Source organism: Heloderma suspectum, chromosome 4, assembly GCF_057233095.1.
Source record: "Heloderma suspectum isolate Gila_16-S chromosome 4, 16-S_ref, whole genome shotgun sequence".
NCBI lineage: Eukaryota > Metazoa > Chordata > Lepidosauria > Squamata > Helodermatidae > Heloderma > Heloderma suspectum.
In genome coordinates, this window is record NC_139461.1 from 24,211,997 (window position 1) to 24,233,712 (window position 21,716).

The 21,716-nt window shown below is 44.8% G+C and overlaps 1 protein-coding gene across 1 annotated transcript in view; it reads right to left on the reverse strand.

Moving 5' to 3' along the window:
* Positions 1-1,588: 1,588 nt before the first annotated feature.
* FER1L6 (fer-1 like family member 6) overlaps positions 1,589-21,716 on the reverse strand; it is a 137,413-nt gene continuing 117,285 nt past the window's right edge. The window contains exons 37-41 of the mRNA XM_084848826.1: positions 15,881-15,979; positions 11,037-11,278; positions 9,539-9,702; positions 5,261-5,361; positions 1,589-3,937 (exon numbers count right to left, since the gene is read on the reverse strand). Of these exons, the coding sequence (XP_084704952.1) occupies positions 3,751-3,937; positions 5,261-5,361; positions 9,539-9,702; positions 11,037-11,278; positions 15,881-15,979 (793 nt within the window). The 3' untranslated portion in view covers positions 1,589-3,750. The remainder of the gene's footprint in view (positions 3,938-5,260; positions 5,362-9,538; positions 9,703-11,036; positions 11,279-15,880; positions 15,980-21,716) is intronic.

Below are 21,716 nucleotides of genomic sequence, written 5' to 3' on the forward strand. Positions count from 1 at the left end.
AGGGGCGGCAACCATCTCAGAAAAGCCATTCGTCATCGTCCCCCCCGCCAACCGCATCCAACCATGCAGCCTTAGCTTAATTAGGGCACAATCCTATGCATGTTTAGACTGAAGAAAGCCCTACAGTTCCCAGCATGCCCCAGCCAGCCACGCAGATTCGTGCAGATTCAGGCTTCACATCAGCTGTCTGTCTGGCTTTTAAAAAATACTCCATTTATTGTTAAACAGTTAGGGAATCTGTTGACAGGAGAGTGGAGAAGACGGAGAGCGTCTGATTGAGCCCAGGAAATGTGTTCTGTGGGAAAGGAGGAGAGGAAGAGACGGATGGGTGACTGACTGACAAATGGCCTGAGCGGGCTGGCTGTCTATGGCAGAAAATAGATGATGAGAAAACCCAGAGTGTGACAAAGTTTGAACAGCAGGAGCCAAATTTTTAAAGGTGCTGGTGGTGCTAGCAAGCAGCTGCCTTGTGAAAGACATGAGACGGAAGGAAGGCCGAACAAAGTTTGTGGGATCTGCATTTTGTTTTGGTTGTGATCAGGAGAAAAGGAATGACAAGGGGAAGCAACTGGTTAACCCAGGGGTGGGGAACCTCAGGCCCAGGGGCTGAACCTGGCCCTCCAGGGCTCCCCAAATGGCCACATCCCCTTCCTTTGGTCCCACCCCCTTTCCCCCAACCACCAATCGTTTGGTGGTTTTCTGGCTTTCGTGTCACTTTTCCCCATTCAAAAAGGTTGACATGCTTCTCCTAAGAGCTTTAAGCTAAAATACGCTGGCATTTTTTTGTTGGCTCCACCCTTTTTGCTTTGGCCCCACACAACACTGGAATGCAACCCCCAAGAGCTTCTCCGAAACTGAATTCAGCCCTCTGGCAGAAAGAGGTTCCCACCCCTGGTTTAACCCATCCCCTTCCTGCTCAAACATAGCGACCCACCCCCCAATACTTTTCCCTCCATGTGGTGCAAGATATGTCCCCCCCAGCAAACAATGCAACAGCTCCTGCGAGGCGCTTGTTCTATCCCATCACTGGTTCGCAAGGATGGCCCTACCATTGGGCAGAGTAAGGCAGCTGCCTCAGGCAGCAAAGGCTGGGGGGCTGGTAGTGGAGGTGGCATTTGGAGGAGAGAGTCTGCCCTGTGCCCCTTAAGCTAGCCTTCCACCCTCAGATGCCATGGAGGATGTTGCCTTATCACCAGTACATGGAACGGGGATGGGCAGGGGGTGCCATGTTGCCCTTTGCTCAGGCAGAGAAAAGTCTTGGGCCAGCCATGCTGATTGGTGTTTCTAGATCAAAGCTTTAGAGTCAAATTCTGAGGCCCTAAAGTTTGAACTATAGCTGTGGCCAATGGAGCACCTTACGCTACTATTTACAAATTAGTAGTGTAAGGTGTTACTATTATTTCAGTTAGGCTATTCAGATGTTTCACCCAAACTCTTCTAATCTTCATATATATTTGGGACAGAGTCCCACTGAACTCAGTGTGGCTTACTTTTGAGTAGACTTTTGCATTCTTAGCTTACCTTTATCCAACCTACCAAGAACAAACTAAACTGCCCTTCTTATAAGTGATTATGTGTCATCACTCCATCATGCATCAGCTCTGCCCATTTACTGCACCACGTACCTTCTGCTAGCTTTCCTGTGCCTTTTGCACAAAGGCCCTTGGATTGTGCCGATGTTTTTGCATTTGCAGTGAATGTTTGCTCAAAGCATTTCTGAATTTCCTTCTCTCTCCTTTAATTCTCCATCTGTCTTCAACCTCCTTTTAAGAACTACTTTTTGTCTGTGCTTTCATTTCCCTCCATATGTCACTCGTGAGCGTGTATTATTTCGGGTTTCTCTAGGTGTAATAAGATTTCTCTCTCATGAAATGAAATGAGCCATCAGTTTTAAAGTTCCTCTTGCTTGTTTTCATTTTCATAAAAATCACATTGTAAATGTAACGTTACAATAATTGGTGGTAGTAAAAATTTGAACACCTCCCCCAAAAAAACATAATACAAGCATTCTAGAATTTCACATACTCTTCCACACTGAATGTTATTTCTTACTTAATATACATGATAGTTATTTATATTGAAACATGATACCCATGATGCGCCTCACCACTGGTGCAACACACATGCTGTTCTGCATGATCTGCAGAAGGGGTACCATCTTTTTCAGTCCTGCTCTGACATCACAACATGAGCAGGTTTTTGCATACATGGTACATGTGATCCAGACCTGATATTCCCCCGACCCCAGACATATAGACTGCACTCATTCTCTCTGGATTGTAGTGAGGAGGTTATAGGTGCTTAAGTTCTGCTGAAATCAGAAGGCCAAAACCAAAGGTGCAAAACAATCCCCACTTAAATCCTCAGATATGATTTAAGCAAGCTTCACTTTTTTGAACTCTGCGCAATACTGCTAGCCTGGAGTTCTTTGTGTGCTCCAACACTCAGACTGAGTTCCTACGAAAGCAGGATGTCCCATTCACTTCAGTGGAGGAGTGAGCCATACATACATCTCCTTATGTATATAAAGTTGCCCCTTTCACTTAAGTGAATGGGAAGGCCCTTGGCACTGGAGCTCCTGTATCCAAAACGTATTAGTGAACTGGCACAAATATTGATGAACACTTAATGTGAACATTTATTATATATATATATATAAATATATATATGGAGAGAGAGAGATATGCTGTTGAAATCCAGATTTTGACAGCAGATCCAGCCCCCATTGCCACTTGATGGACTGGAATTAAGTTCAGAAGTGTCATCCCTGTGGTTGCCCTTGCTAGGTTGAGGCAAGGCATCCTAGAGAACCCTGCCTGACATAGAGGCATGGACTGTTGCCATTATCCTCAGTGTGCCAGGCCTTAGCTCAGGTCTAGCATGGGAGCCCTGGTCTGGAAACAATGAGACCTGCCATATTCACAGGTCAACATCCAGGAAAATAAACCAGTCAGCATGGATTATTTCCAGAACAGAATTAGGGTATTCCTAATTGTTACACTGAACTTTTGAACCTAGAATTTCTCTTCAAAATCTATTTATGTATCACATTTATACCCCACCTTTCTTCCACTGTGGAACTCAAGGTGGCTACATGCAGTTCCCAGGCAGTCTCCCTTCCAAGCACTGATGAGACACAGACCTGCTTAGCTTCAGCAAGGTGGTCACCTCATGTGCCTTCAGACCACACCCTGGGACCAAAAATCTTATGATAGTGGCCTAGCTCTGCACCTTATGGTTGGGTTGTGACATGGCAGATGGATATGTTTAAACCTGGATCTGCCCCAATCATGAAGAAAGGAGTTGTGGGACAGGGGATCTGATAACAGCAGAAGGAGTGTGCGGGTGAGGAGTGCAGGACCCTCTCACTTACCTCTTTGCAGCTCCTCTCCCCAAGTACTTTTCTGCAAGCCAAGTTCACTTTGAGAACGTTGGCTAAGGAGAACTAAGCCACAGGCAAGGGGAAAGCTTAGCATCCCCTTCTCATTCACTCCCCCTTGGCTCTTAAAATTGGGTCTCAAACCCTTTCTACACAATTGGAGCAAACTTGGGTTTCAGTAACCCAAATTGCCCCCATCTTTGTGTTGGGTTTGGCCTTGAGATAGCAATCAGTATAGCTATGCAGTAAGGTGTTGGGAATATATTTGGAATATCCTGAAATGTAGCATGATGTGTTATTCTAAGCATGGGTAAAAGCTGTTCTATTCCTTTTTACTGACTTGCTAGCCCCACGGCTGAGCAAGAAGCCTTCTAAGAACTCCCCACAACAATCCTGCGACTGATGGCACCAGGCAGAGTGTAGATGAAAAGCACTAAGAATATAATCAGGATAATCAAAATTAGCCCAATGATGATGTATTTCTTGTAATTTCTCCAGATAAGATGATACAAACACTTGAAAGGATTCACAAACCAGGAGAAGGAAGTATCAGGCCGGCTAAAAGAAGGATAGAAGGAAAAACGCATTAATATTGCAAGATTCATATATATCCAAAAGTAATTGTATCATCATTTTAACCTTTGGAAGACAGTGGAATTGAAAAGTGGAGATGTATTTTATATTATACCTCTACAAAAATTGGATTTTTCCATTTACATGCATTTTAAAAAATACATACTGCAATATCACATTTTTTAGCTCTTCCAGTTTCTTGCCAGATGTCTGAGTAATCAATTAAGAGATGGGGGAAAAAATAAGACTTAATGGAACAGCAACTTTATCCTGTGCAGTGGAAAATGGTAACTACAAAGACTTCATAGTCGTGTGCCCCATTTGCAGCTTTTGCGGTGTGGAGCCACTTCCACATGGTTGGTTCTCATGCCACATAGGGCAACTGCATGTTCTGACACCGCAGAAGTGTTAGTATAAGAATGCAACATTCACATGGGACTGGATAGAGGGGACACAGTTAATTTGGAGAACCAACATGGGGTTTTCCATGTATCTGACCTTAGGATATCAGAGGAATCCATTTTGGGGGTGGAACTTGGTGGTTTTTTGCTGGCTCGGCCCCCAGACTCCACATCAAATCCACAAACTCAGTGTGCAATGAGTCGAGCCAACTCACTGATTTTTCAGGAGTGGGAGGGAGGGGGGAATTGCACAAATCATGATTTGCACAAAATGGCAGCTGTAAATTATGCAATTTATGGCCGCCATTTTGTGCAAATCAGCCCATGATTTTGCTCAACCCTCCTCTGGTAACGTTCCTGAGTTTTGGGAACTATTGCGTGGCTCAGCTCACAAATGCAAGCCAAGCCGGGTTTGTCACAGGCCCCCAAAGAGCCGGATTTCCCCATGACAGACAATCTGACCTATCCTCCCCTCTCTGATGCCTGACATGAAAGTCCTGGATTGAGCCAACTGTCAGCAGAAGGAACAGTACATCGTGCGAGTGGGGGACTACATTTCCCAGGGCTCCCTGTACCTCTCTCCCTTCCTCCATTAAATCTGAGCTGGAAAAGAACTTTGTAATGATCATTTTTGAAATGAGCATTACAAGCCTTGCAAATTGATATTTCTGAGCTTGGGAATAAAAATGTTGGCTGTATCACTAATAATTAGCATGTACACAGTGCATTACAGTGTTCAAAGTGCTTCACATATATTATCTAGTTGCAAATAATGACCTAACCAATCTGCTCCATTTCCCCAGCTATTCCCAGATTTCAAGCAGCCAGACCCAGATGTTGGTCATAAAATTTCAATTCCTCGACTGTCAGAGCATAATAAAAACTGACATGTAGCAACCTCACTTACTTGGGCTTTTCCAGTGGTTCTGGTTCCTTTCGAGCTTTGCCTACCGGATTTTTCTCAGCTTCCTCTGCCGTGACTAAATGAAATTCAGCTTCAACTTTGCCCTAGGTTGAGAAACATAGCTTGTTTTGGTTCAGAGTATTTAACCATCTCATAATGAGTTCTTCACCAGTAGTATTCCCCCACCCCCCGAGCAATTCATTAAAATATAGGAAATATAAAGTCATAAATTAAGATGGCTCAATCATTAAATAATTTTGCTCCTAACACCTTTACATTTATTACTAATAATTAGTGATTCGGAGAACTCCCTCCTGGCAGACTTGGAATTGGTCTGCCCCACCCACCCCCATTATATTCCAGAAACTCAGAAAACAGCTCAGTTTATTCCTGGCCTAGTTCAGACCCTATCACACACCCAGTAATGTCAGAGGAAGCATGACAGGATTCAATCCTTTTCTCCCTGCCCCACTTACCTTTGCTGCTACTCCAATGGAAGTAACAGGGTGTAGGAAGGGAGTTCTCTATTCTCCCTTCCCTCTCTGATGCCTGGCATGCTGACGAACTAGTAAATGTAGTTTAGCTATAGCTTCTGATGCCAGTAGTTCTGGGGAAACTATGGCTGCCTTTACACTAAAGAAAACCCCATTTATCGTGGGCTCCCAGACAGCGACCACATGATTGCTGAGAGGGGAAGCTTTGAATTCTCAACAGTCCATAGAACTCAATGAAACAGCGCCATTGAATGGCTGTTTTAGTCACGTAACATTCAGAGTTTAAAAGATGGTTCATTAGTTCCGGATCTTTTTGAGACAAAATAACCAGGAAATACCATTGGATGTGCCCTGGAGGTTAACGACATCATGAAAAGGACCTGCAAACTTCTGTGAGTGAGCAATCTCAATAGCAGGATAAAACCTCCTTCTGAAGGAGCCCTACATTTCCCAGTGCTCCTTGCCCCTCCTTCCTGGCCTCCATTAAAACCTGAGCTGGAAAAGGACTTCAGGAATTGTCATGTTCGCCTCCCAAATTCATAGTTCTACGCTAGGGATTGGAAATGTTGGCTGTATCGCTAATAATTAGCATGTATATCGTGCATGAGAGTATTCAAAGTTCTTCACATTCATTTGCAGCTGTAATTAAAAGCACATTGTTAATAAGTACAGCTGCAAAGAAAAAGCTTGGCTGATGAAATCTCAGAAGGCAGAAGGGAAGTAAGCATGACTACCAGTGGTTGGGGGAGAGCACTGATTCCATACCCAGCTGCTGAGCTCTCTAGGCAGGGAAATGAAATCCCTCCCCATGGCAACTTGAAGTCTTAATCAGCTTGCTACTGGCTTCTGATATTTCACCAATCAAGGTTTTCTCTATACAGGGATAATGGTTCAAAATGTGCTGTTTTGATTGAATATATAATGGCAGAGATTTTTCATAATCCCAAATTGGATGATGATTCTGCAGATGCACAGAATAGGCATGTTCCTAACCATAATATCTTACTACCTCCATTTGCAGTTAAATTAAGCAAGGATATTAAAGCAAGGATGCGCGCGTGCACGCGCGCACACACCCACACACACCCTTCTTTGAAATAATGATCAGGAAATTAAATGCAATGAGAGTGTGTATTGTCTATGGAGTGAAAACAGTGGCTGGGAATAATATTGATACGCCATAAGATGCCACAGAAGCCAAATATTAAACCAAAAAAGACAATACCCTCTAATTTATGGTAGCTAACTTCCTTACGTTACTTTTCCCCTGAACTACAAGACATAGACCTTACAGTCATATATGCATTTGTCAAGGGCAGGGGTGGCCCTACCATTAGGCAACATGTGGTGGTTCTCTCAAGTAGCAGAGAGGGATGGCAGAGAATTCCACCACGGATCACAGTGAGGCCGAATGCCAGTGCATTCGACCCCCCGAAATCTGTGGCAGAACGGCCTGCCCCCCCGCCCCCCCGCGGATCCCCCCCAGGACGAGACTTACCTAGCGCTGATCTTCCGGGTGGCGGCGGCTCTGGCGGCGGCTTCGGCAGCGGTGGCTGGTCTTCCGACCGGCTGCCACCGCTGCCATTTGCATTTTTTATTTTTTTTACAGAGACGTGATAGGCTACGTAACTTTTTACGTAGCCTAAAACGTCTGGGTTAAAAAAAAAAAAAGGCATAGGCAAATGGCCGCTGCCATTTGTGTTCCTTAGTTTGGGCCATCTTAGTCTACGTAAATATTTACGTAGACTAAGACGGTGAAAATAAGGGGAACGCAAATAGCATCAGCTACGCTATTTGCGTTCCCCTTATTTTCGCCGTCTTAGTCTACATAAATATTTACATAGACTAAGACGGCCCAAACTAAGGAACGCAAATGGCGGCGGCCATAGCCACCGACATTTGCGTACGCGGTGTTGTTGTTGTTTTCCCCAGAGCCCTCCGCGGCTGGAAATCCGGCTGCAGACGGCTCTGGCCTGGCTGGCTGCTCCGCGGAGCTGCCGCGGAGCACATCCAGCCGCGGAGGATTCCGGGGGGGAGGAACGGAGCGCCTCCCCCCCGTCGAGGATTCCGGGGGGAGGGACAGAACGCCTCCCCCCCCACCATAAACATAATCCGCGAAAGGTAAGTGACTTTCGTACATCCCTAGTAGCAGATGCTGGTAGATGGGGAGCAGTGGTGGAGTGCTGGGAGGAGAGAGCTGTGTAAACCAGATTGCCTGCCCTGTGCCTTCTAAGCTTGTCTGTGGCAACCAGGTGCAGTGGAGGACGCTGTCCTGTCCCATACTAGTGCTGAAGTAAGATTCAGCTTCATTATGGTGTAGTGGTTAGAGTGTTGGACTGGAATTGGAGAGTCCCAGGTTCAAGTCCCCACACTCTGCCATGAAGCTCACTGGTTGAGTTTGGGTCAGTCATTGACTCTCAACCTAACCTACCTCATAGGATTTATGTAAGGATAAAATGGAGAGGAGAGGAGGAGGATCAGGTATGCTGCTCTGGGCTCCTTTAAGGAAAGGCAGGATATAAATGTAACAAATAAATAAATAAACTGCCACTCCATAAAATCATAGAATCATAGAATAGTAGGGTTGGAAGGGGCCTATAAGACCATCGAGTCCAGACCCCTGCTGAATGTAGGGATCCAAGTCAGAGCATCCCTGACAGATGGCTGACCAGCTTCATCTTGCCTCCAGTGTGGGAGAGCCCACCACCTCCCAAGGTAATGGGTTCCATTGTCGTATTGCTCTGACAGTCAGGAAACTTTTCCTGATGTTCAGCCGGAATCTGGCTTCCTGTCACTTGAGCCCATTATTCCGTTTCCTGCACTCTGGGATGGTCAAGAAGAGAGCGTGGCCTTCCTCTCTGTGACAACCTTTCAAGTCCTTGAAGAGTGCTATCATATCTCTCCTCAGTCTTCTCTTCTCCAGGCTAAACATGCCCAGTTCTTTCAGTCTCTCTTTATAGGGCTTTGTTTCCAGTCCCCTGATCATCTTCGTTGCCCTCCTCTGAACCCTCTCCAGCTTGTCTGCATCCTTCTTAAAGTGCAGTGCCCAGAACTGGACACAGTACTCCGGATGAGGCCTAACCAGTGCTGAGTAGAGGGGAACTAGTACTTCCCAGGATTTGGAAGCTATGCTTCTTTTAATGCAGCCCAAAATAGCATTTGCTCCAATTGGCTTTTGTATGTAGAAGGGGGGTGGGATCATATTGTCCTTTGCTTCAGGCAGCAAAATGTATTGGGCTGACCCTGTTTAAAGGTGTATTCCTTTCCTCACTTTCCTAGGACTTCTCCCCTTTTCTTCAACTCCTAGCTTCCAACCACCCTAATTTCTAACCTCCTTCCTGCTCTCAGGATCCCACAGCCCAATCCCATCTAAGGAAAGAAACCCAGTAATATCATTCCCTCTCTTACTGATGTTCAGACTGTGTGTGCCTGATATCATTCCCTCTCTTACTGATGTTCAAGCTGTGAGTGCCATTCCTTACAAAGCCAGAACCTGTGGCGTATGTAGGTGAAATGGCACAATACATGCACAGGATGCAGGTATCAGTTGGCTTGGGGGAAACCCAATTTGCAGAAATACACAAACAATCTTTACCCCAGCCTGCAATGAAAACTGAGCATGCTAAGTGGCCCCAGAAGGCTGGCTGACTGTTGGACAAAAAATGAAAAATGGCATGGTGGGGAATAAGATGGAGTAATTGAAATCCTGAACAGCAGCACTCTACCTTGCAACATTTTGTCGTAGGTCCCACTTGCTGAAATTCAAGGATATCCATAGATTATTTACCGTGAGTTCTCCAGCTTTGACGAAAGGCCACCAGCCTCTGACCCGCTTCTGCTGAAATATGGAAATCTTGTTCTCTTCGCTTGTTGCGGTTACCATGCTTATGTCACAGCGCTTGGCAGATTTGGCTGCTCTAGCAAAGCCATTCAGGTTCATTTCAAGAGAGCCTGTAGGGCAGGGAGATAAAATTTCACATCATTCAGGGACCCTAATGGGCAATGCAACTTTCCAAGAACAGCTTCCAGCTCTGACAAACTCAGCCAAGCTCCAAACATTTAGTAAGAGGATAATCTGATAATGATTTCCTGTAATTGTTTGTGACGATGATTAGAGGAGGATGTAGGATGGCATATTAATATAGAGCTGCCTTAGTTGCCTCTGCTTAAGACGCTGCTGTAGGTAGGCCAGCATGACCTTCTGCATTCTCCATTAAAGGGAAAAGCTGTAGCCCAGTGGCAGAGCACATGCTTTCCATGCAAAGTTTCAAACCCTGGAATCTCCAGGTAGGGCTAAGAAAGATTCCTGTCTGAAATGCTGGAGACCTGTTGCCAGTCAGCATAACCTGGAGCCCTCCAGATATTTTGGATATCATAATCAATCATCATCATCATCATCGACAACAACATTTAAGTACCGCCTTATTTGCTAAAAACACAGCACACAACAATTTAAAACAATAAAACCTTAAAACAAATTTTAAAACCCCAAGAGCATTAGAAACAGTAAAACATTAAAGCACTGAAACGACTTCATCACTGAAACGACTAAATTGAAAAGATGCATCTTCATGCTCTTTCTAAATGCCAAGAGAGTGGGGACCAATCGTAGTTCTTGAGGGGGTACATTCCACACTTTGGGAGCATCACACATGCCCAACAGACAGACCTCTGTGCCCAGGAGAGCCTCTCCTGCAGATCTCCCAGCATTCCTGACCATTGGCTGGGGCTGATGGCACTGGGTTGAGGAAGGCCAGTGCAAACAATACCGAACTAGATGGACCGATGGTCTGATGGGCCGATGGACCAATAAGAAGGACCAATAAAACAGCTTCCTATTCTGTCTCACAGTTCAATATATTGACAGGTTTTGATTTCCACCCACTGAGTTTGAGCAGTGTGTGTGTGTGAGGCCAGACTTAGTAAACTGAAGGACTTTCTGAGATGATGGGGTCTTCCTTATTGCTACTACATGTGCTACCTGCATCTGGCATCAAGTCCGTTGTACCGTGCTCTCCTGCAAGGAATGCAGCTTGTGTGCACATGCATAGGGTTGCCTTGCTACAAGGGGATGGCCACTTGGGATGCAGGCGCATCTGGAGGAAGTAACCTGAGCACTCGCTATTTAACATGGCACCCAGCAGGCCTCAGCCAGGTGGATGAGTAGTCCATCCAAGCAGGAGGACCTGCAATCTGCTGTCAGAATTGGCATCATACAGAGCTGGCCAGTAACCCTGTTAGCCTTTCGTTCATATCCAGGCTGCTCCACTTAGTTCAAGGCTCACCCAGAAAGTCGTCGGAAGAAAGCCTTTCGAAGTCCCACACCTGGAGCACCAGTTCTGCGGGCATTTTGCGTTCCGTCTTTTCCAAGGAAAATATGTTCTCCCTCTTGGAGACAACCATTTGCTTCTCAGCAGGGAGATAATGGAATGGGAACACGAAACGCCAATTGAAGTTCCCTTCCCCAGTCAAAGAGTTGTAATGCACATCCGTCTCCTGCTTATCATCTTCCAGGCCTTTCAACCACCTGTTGCATGTGATGTTGAGAAGCAAGCAAGAATCAAATGGAGTCAAAAGGGAACTGCAAAGGATAAACTAGTCCAACCTTCTGTACCAAGGCAAGATATCTTATGCCTAAAGCATTCTGGACAGGCGTCTGTCCAGCCTTTTCTTCTGTAACATTTATTTGTTTGTTCGTTTATTTCTATACTGCCCAATAGCCGAAGCTCTCTGGACAGTTCACAAAAATTAAAACCATAAAGTACAACATAAAACAATATGAAAGATGGAAGCTTAAAACTACAATATAAAAGTACAACCAGAATGAAACCTAGCAGCCATGGAAGATGATTCTATGATCTGCCTAGGCAGCCTGTTCCATTGTTCAGCTGTCCTTACAGTTAGGATGATCTTCTCAACATTTCACCCAAATAGTAAGTATTTATACAGCACTTTGCATACAACCCTTACAACCACCCTGTAAGGTAGGTGAGTATTATTGCAGATGGAGTGCTCAGATGAAAGTTATATTCAGATAATTTAATTTGGGGAAGTGAACATGCCTGGGGCATTGGGGGGGTGGGTGGGAAGGAAAGTGCAAGAATATGGTGGTGGGTACAGCAGCCAACCCTGGAGACCTGAGTATGCTCAATGGACTGTGTAAAGAGAGTGTCCTCTAGGGATGGGAGAACCAGGGATGCTCAGGCTTAGAATTCTCCAAACTTCACTTTGAAGCTCGGTTCACCTCATTCCCATTTTTATTTATGACCTGTTTTCTTTTCGCTTGAATGGGGAAAGTATGCATTGCAAATGGGAAAAGTCCACATTTCTGTGCACATTTTTAAACATGCGCACTCCCCCCCTGACTAAAGCATGAAAATGTGTATCGTTTGGAAAATGCACATCTGAAAGTGTTTTTAAACTTGATCAAAAGTTCAGGAATGTGCGACCATTTTTTGAAAAAAGCACTCCCCTTTGTGTTCACATTCAGGGTTGTGAACGGGGCAAATTCTGATGATTTGCAAACTGAAACAAAATTCTTCTCCATCTCTAGCATACACATGTCCATTTGAAAATGTGTACATTCTGTGTATATGATAGAGAAACCTGTCAAAAGGAAGGTTCTTGATCATGCAGACAAGCCCAGAGCTACATGCAGTTTACACACAGCCAGTATCCATTTACACGGTCTACTGCAGCCTTCCAGATGGTTTGGACTACAATGCCTATTGATGCTGAACATTGGTCATGGAGGCTGGGTCTGATGGGAGTTGTAGTCTAAAACATATGGAGGCCACCAAGTTGGGGAAGGCTGGTCTACTGAATTCAAGTTGGTCGGGAGTGGAGCAATCCTGCTCTCCCACACTTTCCCAGAAAAGGTTCTGCTCAAATTGCAGAGACTAGGGTCAGCTTTCCAGAGGCATATAGTTTTCTAATAACAAACTTGAGGATCTCTGGTAATTTTGGGAGGTTTTGCCTTGAACCAGGAAGTGCAGAGCAGAAGCCAGAATAGTTCCCGAAACATCTTAAACCTCAAAAAGTGGTTTGTTTCAAGTCAAAATTCAGCTCAGCTCTGCCATTACCCAAAACACCTTTTTTCCATCTCTCTGCTGATTATGTTCTGCAATACTACTAAAAGGTAAGCCATGTCAGGAATGTTAATAAAGGTGTTCAGTGATAAAATCCTAACAAGAAGCTATTAAAATTCCTCCCACCACCATGTGTTTAAGGAGCAAAACACACCATAGTCATTGAACTGTGAATTGCAACACATTTCCCCAAACCTTCATCTTTGGTATTGGCTTTCCCCTCCCGCTCCTTTGGTAACTTTCCTAAAATGGTTACCAGTTTGTTTCACTTCGTTAGGAAACAATACTTTGTATCATACAATCCCTTTAAGAGCAAAGACAGACATGATTTTGGGAGAGCTGTGGAGCCAGTATAGAAGCACCTTCACTACATTCAGCACAAAGATACCTTGTTGGTGCCACTTGGCCAGTGCCCATGTCGTCACTGCAACCCCCCTCTCCCCAACACATATACATAATCCATAGGAATAGTTTTGCAAATGTTTTGAAATGGTGAAGACTGAATAGATATACATTTGGAACTTAAAAAATAAAAATAAATGAAGAGTGGGCATCCCACCTGAAGCAGGAAGGAGGAGCACAACTAATGGACCCTCCAGTGTTTGACTAGATAGAACACATATTCTGTCATATGAACTGGGATGCTTTGGGGAAGCCAGGTTCACACTCTGAGTGAAGAGCCCACTGTAGCTTCTCTTTAAATATGACATCCACCTAAGGGTTATACACACATGATCCTGGCTGACAAGGCTTTCCACACTGCATGTAGAACTTGAACTGTGTATCTGGTTATGTGAGCAGGCCCTCCCATGAGGGTGGCCACTTATGCTTTGCCAAAAAAAGAGGACAGAAGCAGACACTGATAAAAACTGCATGGGCTAATTTACATGCATAGGTGCAGATTTAGAAAAAATGATTGTAATTTCCACATCTCACCATAGTGTGGAAGAACATAGTGCGAACAGGTGACCTGTGTGCCTCGCCTGGTCTGCTGTCCAGGTGCTTACTGTGGATGGGCAACTTCAAGGCCCCTGGGGTCTCCCTTCTTAGGGTTCTTTACCTTTAAACCGGACTTGGACTGGGCAGCCCTTCAAATAGAGGTCAACTTCAAAACAGAAGACAGTCCTTTGGCAGCCCCGCAAATAGGGGACTGTCCTCTGTAAAAGAGGGCAGTTGACTACCCTACCACTCATGCAGGCCTCCATATAGGGCCAAAAAGCTTAATCCTGGTAAGACAGAGGACCTGTGGGTAAATGTTTTTTTTTTAGTTCAGGGAGATAGTGTTCAACCAGTCCTGGATGGAGTTGCGCTCTCGTTGATGCCCAGTTGACCTCTGTTGCTTGGAACACCATTCACTAGTGTCGGCTGTATCCTCTCTTGGGCAGAGATAGTCTGGCCATGGTTAACCATGCTCTAATAACTTCCTGTTTGGATTACTGCAATGCGTTCTGTGTGTGGGTCTGCCTTTGAAAGTGATCTGGAAGCTTGCATTCAATTCATGCAGAGTTTTGACTGGCATTGCTTACACAGATGACATCTCACCAGTTCTGGGACAATTTCACTTGGCTACCTATTCACTTCCGGGCACAATTCGACATACTAGTTAAAGCCCTGAACACCTTGGGACCAAGGTAGCTGAGCATCTCCTCCTACACCAGTCTGCCTGCTCATTAAGATAACTGGTAGGATGGTGCATGGACCCCCCCGATCTGCCTCAGAGGCCACTTCGGGGATTCCGACGCAGGCCCAATTCACTTCAGGCTGATTCCGGGGGCCATGGTATCCTAAATGTAGAATGCGTTCCCTAGGGAGGTTCACCAGGCACCAACTTTTATCTTTTAGGCACTTGGGGAAGACGTTTTTATTCAGCCAAATATTTTCAGCATGTTAAAGTATGCCTTTAAACTGCATTTTTAATCTGTCACTTTTATGCTTGTACTCTCTTATTTTACTAGCAATCTTTGGATATATGGAGGCATAGAAATGTATTAAAAGAGTAGTGCTAACTCCCAGATCTAGTATACTGGAGGGGGGCAGGATGGCAGAAAGGAAACCTGAGCCCAGGGAGATCCACAGGTGCAGGGCTGCCATTTGGCAGTGCCAGCTCCAGATTCTGAGGGCCCTTGGGAAAGACCCCCTCAACAGGTCCCTTCCTTAGAGAGCCCACCTTCTCACTGCCATTGTCACCAGCAGCAGGGTTTTCTCCTCATTAGGGATGGCGGAAGAATCCATCCAGAGGGGTCAAGTCCACTGAGCTTCTGGTGGCTCGGCCCCCCAGACTCTGCCTTGCTTGTCCCCAAGCTGGCCTGACTTGACCTGTGCGAGTAGGGCCAGTTCGCGGACTTCCACCGCTGGCACCGCCATGTACAAACCCCTTGTGCTCTCCTTGCCGATGCTGACACCAGCAAAAAGGTGTTTCCCCCACAGGATAAAGCACAAAAAATGTGCATTTTGGAGGGATTTGCACATTTTGGGGATGATTTTCACAAGTGTGAATTTATGGAAGTGCAAACTTGCCTTTTCACAAGTTGGGAAAACTGGAAAAATCTGATTCCGCCAATGAGCAGACAACAAAACGAAAGGCACATGACAATCCATGAAATGCAAATGGAATGGATTTTACAAAATCCATACATCCCTAGAATTCTGGGAATTCTGATAATTCTGGGCTGGGGATTATGGGAGTTCTAGTCCAACACATCTGGAGGGTGCCAGGTTATTGGGGAAGGCTGTTGTAGGCTGAGTACATGTTCAAATGAGTCCCCTGTTACTTCAGAATTTTGAATTTAAGTTGTGGAAGTGCACGGTCTCATTTTTCATGTGTGTCACTTCTTCTCTGCCTGCTTAATTCTAGACAGAGGTTGAATCCCTGATGAGCCATTGCAGCAAAATGCTGAGTCCACAGATTCGTTATCCATATACGCATGCAGAACTTGTTAATACAGCCACGACTCATTTTTGATGGATAGCTCAGGTCATGCATTAATTCACCTGTCCATAAATAAATGAGGAGATCACAGGCCATGCCTGGGTGAACTTACCCTTTCACATAGATGTCACTTGATTTTTGTCCTGTGAAAATATTCTCATCCTCTAAAATGACATCTTCTGTATTCCAGATTATTACTCTCAGTTCATAACTAGGGAAGGGAAGAGTGCAGAGGGGGCGGGGGGAGAGGATAAGAAAGAATTCAAAAAAGAAGCAAAATGGAATGCAAAGTTACATTAGCCAAATGCCGCTTGTTCATTTGTAGTCGGTCATTTTGCTTGCATCTGGGGGGACAGATTCTAACAGTGCATTATCTGAACACAAGAAAAGAAAATGGATTTAAGGAAATTGGGGGCTTGTCTCTTTCCTTTAATGTTAAAATAGAATGAACGGCTGCCTTCATGGCTGTCTGATGGAATGGTATGGCCCAGGGTGTATCTACACTGTGGGCTGGGGGCAGAAACAGTGATTTGATAAAAACAAAATCATAAAATTGCTCCAGTCGGGAAATTATTTTGTGAAATGGCCCCTCCTGTGCCTTTGTTTCTCTGAATCATTGTGCTGATTGTTCAGCATTTTGCTGATTGTACATGGCAGTAAGTTCCACTGAACTCAATGGGGCTTGCTTCTAATTAGATGTGCACAGTATATACTATTCATCTCTAATTCCCTTCCCTCCAAACCCTCCCGGCGCAGGGTGCTTTGACACCTTTCGGTCTGGTTTCAAAGAAAGTAACATTGGGGTTTTACAAGACATTCTCATAATTGAAACAAATGAACATTTAGCTCAGCACTAGGTACAGTAAAATAACAGGATTATACTACATGCCGCCCCAGAGGGATTGAATTTGCTCTAACATGGCTTCTAATGCAATGAACTAAGGTTTTGTACTGACAGATACATTATTGGTATTTATTAAATATAGATCTTTCTTGCTAGAAAAATGCTTGATTTATAGCTTAGATTAATAACTTCTTGATACAAGTTAGCTGCCATGAAGGGTACTTCTTTAGCCCTTCATTAATTCTCCATGGACAGAGACAAAAGCGTGCTCTCTCTCTCTCTCTCTCTCTCTCTCACACATACACACACAGAGTCAGCTTTAGACTGAATGTAATTGACGTACGGAATGTTTCTCTGAAAAGACTGCTGGCCAAAACCCTCATTAAATTCCTTTTAAATGAGCCTTGAATTTTCCTTCGCTTTTATGTCCATTTTGTATTCATCATACTCTCTCTTGCTGACTAGCCTACAATATTTGATGAAGTTACATGTTTTGTTATCTGAAATTATGTTGGCCAACCATTGCCAAATTTCTTCAAATCATAGGGCCCAAACATGTAGTTTATGGCAAATGAAGTCCAATATGAGAAATGTGCCAAGTTTATTCCAACAGATCCTAGTTCTAAAATTGGGTATTAGTGCAAATAATTTTGACAGTTATTGTTGTTGTTCAGTCGTTCAATCGTGTCCGACTCTTCGTGACCCCATGGACCATAGCACACCAGGCCTTCCTGTCCTCCGCTCTCTCCCGGAGCGTGCTCAAGTCCATATTCATTGCATCACTGATGCTATCTAGCCATCTCATCCTCTGCCGTCCCCTTCTCCTTTTGCCTTCAGTCTTTCCCAGCATCAGGGTCTTTTCCAGGGAGTTTTCTCTTCGCATTAGGTGGCCAAAATATTGGAGCTTCAGCTTCAGTATCTGTCCTTCCAATGAGCACTCAGGGTTGATTTCCTTTAGGATGGACTGATTGGACCTCCTTGCAGTCCAGGGGACTCGTAAGAGTCTTCTCCAGCACCACAGTTGGAAAGCATCAATTCTTCGGCGCTCAGCCTTCCTTATAGTCCAGCTCTCACAGTCATACATTACTACTGGGAAAACCATAGCTTTGATTAGACGGACCTTTGTCGGCAAGGTGATGTCTCTGCTTCTTACTATGCTGTCTAGGTTTGCCATAGCTTTCCTCCCAAGGAGCAAGCGTCTTTTAATTTCATGGCTACAGTCACCGTCTGCAGTGATCTTGGAGCCCAAGAAAATAAAATCTGTCACAGCTTCCATTTCCTCCCCTTCTATATGCCAGGAAGTGATGGGGCCAGATGCCATGATCTTAGTTTTTTTAATGTTGAGTTTCAAACCAGCTTTTGCACTCTCCTCTTTCACCCTCAACAAGAGGCTCTTGAGATCCTCTTCGCTTTCTGCCATTAGGGTGGTATCGTCTGCATATTGGAGGTTGTTGATATTTCTCGCGGCAATCTTAATTCCGACCTGTGATTCATCCATCCTGGCGTTCCTCATGATGTACTCTGCATATAAGTTAAATAAGCAGGCCGACAATATGCAGCCTTGTCGTACTCCTTTCCCAATTTTGAACCAATCGGTTGTTCCATGTCTGGTTTTTACTGTTGCTACTTGACCCTCGTACAGGTTTCTCAGGAGACAGGTAAGGTGGTCTGGTACTCCCATCACTTTCAGAATTTGCCACAGTTTGTTGTGATCCACACAATCAAAGGCTTTAGCATAGTCAATGAAGCAGAAATAGACGTTTTTCTGGAATTCTCTTGCTTTCTCCATGATGCAGCAAATGTTGGCGATTTGATCTCTAGTTCCTCTGCCTCTTCAAAACCCAGCTTGTACTTCCAGTAGTTCTTGGTTCGCATACTGCTGAAGCCTAGCTTGTAGGATTTTGAGCATCACCTTGCTGGCATGTGAAATGAGCGCAATTGTGCGGTAGTTTGAACACTCTTTGGCGTTGCCCTTCTTTGGAATTGGAATGTAAACTGAACTTTTCCAGTCTTGCGGCCATTGTTGAGTGTTCCAAATTTGTTGGCATATTGAGTGCAGCACTTTAACAGCATCATCTCTTAGGATTTTAAATAGCTCAGCTGGAAGACTGTCATCTCCGCTAGCTTTGTTGTTACTAATGCTTCCTAAGGCCCACTTGACTTCACTCTCGAGGATGTCCGGCTCAAGTTCAGTGACCGCACTATCATGGCTCTCAGGGACATTCAGATCTTTCCTGTATAGTTCTTCTGTGTATTCTTGCCACCTCTTCTTAATCTCATCTGCTTCTGTTAGGTCCCTGCCTTCTTTGTCCTTTATCATGCCCGTCTTTGCACAAAACGTTCCCTTGAGATCTCCAATTTTCTTGAAGAGATCTCTAGTCTTTCCCATTCTGTTGTTTTCCTCGATTTCTTTGCATTGTTCATTTAAGAAGGCCTTCTTGTCTCTCCTTGCTATTCTCTGGAACTCTGCATTTAGTTGGATATATCTTCCCCTTTCTCCCTTGCTTTTCACTTCCCTTCTTTCCTCAGCTACTTGTAAAGCCTCATCAGACAGCCACTTGGCTTTCTTGCATTTCTTTTTCTTTGGGATGGATTGAGTTGCTGCCTCCTGAACAATGTGACGGACCTCCGTCCATAGTTCCTCAGGCACTCTGTCTATCAGGTCTAATCCCTGAAATCTATTCCTCACCTCCACTGTATATTCATAAGGGATATGAATGGTTTAGTGGTTTTCCCTGCGTGTTTCACTTTAAGCCGAAATTTTGCAACAAGAAGCTCATGATCTGAGCCACAGTCAGCTCCAGGTCTTGTTTTGACTGACTGTATAGAGCTTCTCCATCTTTGGCTGCAAAGGACATAATCAATCTGATTTTGATATTGACCATCTGGTGATGTCCATGTGTGGAGTCGCCTCTTGTGCTGTTGGAAAAGAGTGTTTGCTATGATCAGCGTGTTCTCTTGGCAAAACTCTATTAGCCTTTGTCCTGCTTCATTTTGTACACCAAGGCCATGCTTGCCTGTTATCCCAGTTATTTCTTGACTTCCTACTTTAGCGTTCCAATCCCCTATGATGAAGAGGACATCTTTTTTTGGTGTTAGTTCTAGAAGGTGTTGTAGGTCTTCATAGAACCCATCAACCTCAGCTTCTTTGCCCTCAGTGGTTGGGGCATAGACTTGAATTACTGTGATGATGAATGGTTTGCCTTGGATTCGTACTGAGACCATTCTATCGTTTTTGAGATTGTACCGTTGTATAGTTTTTGAGACTGCTTTTCCCACCCTTTTGTTGACTATGAGTGCTACTCCATTTCTTCTAAGGGATTCTTGCCCGCAGTAGTAGATATGATGGTCACCTGAATTAAATTCGTCCATGCCTGTCCATTTGAGTTTGCTGATTCCCAAGATGTCGATGTTCAGTCTTGCCATCTCATGCTTGACCACCTCCAGCTTACCTTGATTCATTGATCTGACATTCCAGGTTCCTAAACAATATTGTTCTTTACAGCATCGGATTTTTTTTTCACCACCAGACACATCCACAGCTGAGTGTCCTTTCGGCTTTGGCCCAGCCGCTTCACTCTTTCTGGCGCTACTTGGAAATACCCTCTGCTCTTCCCCAGTAGTATATTGGACACCTTCTGACCTGAGGGGCTCATCTTCCAGCGTCATCTCTTTTAGCCTTGTGATACGTTCCATGGGGTTTTCTTGGCAAGAATACTGGAGTGGGTTGCCATTTCCTTCTCCAGTGGACCACATTTTGTCAGAACTCTCTGCCATGACCTGTCCGTCTTGGGTGGCCCTGCATGGCACAGCTTATGGCTTCACTGAGTTATGCAAGCCCCTTCGCCACAACAAGACAGTTATCCATGAAGGGGTTTGACAGTTAAAGAGGGGCAAAGATTATTTATTTATTTATTGCATTTGTATTCTTCTCCATATCTAAAAAAGATTCCGGAGTAGTGAATATAAGAAGTAAAAAAGATAAAAAGAATTAAAGTGCTATTATTAAAATTGTTCTTTTAAAAACAGAATGCCAATAAAAATGGTGGATGGTCATTTAACGAATGCTTCCTGGAAAAGAGGTGTTTTCAGGAGGCGCCGAAAGCAGCAGTGTTGGCGCCTGCCTGACCTCCAGGGACAGGTAATTCCGAAGAAAGAGGGCTGCCACACTGAAGGCTCTTCTCCTGGTGGACTCCAGCAGTCCATAAGTCCATTTGGAACCACCCGGAGCACGCCCTCTGATGACCTCAGTGACCAGGCAGGTTGGTAAGGCAGAAGGTGCTCTCTCAGGTATCCTGGTTCCAAGTTGTTTAGGGCTTTGTACACTAGTGCCAAAACCTTAAACCTGACCCAATAGCGAATAGGCAAATTAAAATATAATAATGTTGCAGATACAGAACAATGGAAAATGATATGGCTGAAGACAGACTATAGATTTTAGGGAATGGAAAACTAATAGTTTAAAGTTTGAAATGAGGATCACTGCTTGTAATGCGGACACTTGTTCCACTTCTGGTGAACAAATTTTGCAGGTTTTTATATTTAAAAAACCTGTAATACTTGTTTGACTAGAGGGAATACTAGGACAAAACAGGGCCAGCTCCAGCTTTTCAAGAGCCCTTCAAGCAACTTGGTCCAGGAGGAACCTTTAAGTATCTGGTGGTGGGAGGAAGTTGAGGCTTAGCCAATGAAGGGTGGAAAGAATTGAGGCATGTGAACTACAGAACTGCCCTAGGTTCCCTTGTGACACCACAGGGCATATTCTCTGTTGATGTAGGACTCGGACATATCAGACACAGTGCGCACTGCCCCTGACTTCAGTTGATCGACACCTTAATGCAGAGGTGGGGAATATCAGGCCCGGAGCCAAATCCAGCCCTCCTAGGGTTCCCAAGAGGGTCACACTCCCTTCCCCTGGCAATACCTCCTTTCCCCCAATCACCAATTGATTGGTAGCTTCCCAGCTTTTGTGCTGTCTTTTCTCCATTCTGTGTGATTGAAAAGCCTCGCCTAAGGTTTAGTTACGGGCAGTAAGAACTTTGAGATAAAGGCCTCACCCCTTTTGCCTTCAGCCCCACACACCACTGGAATGTGGTGAAGCCCT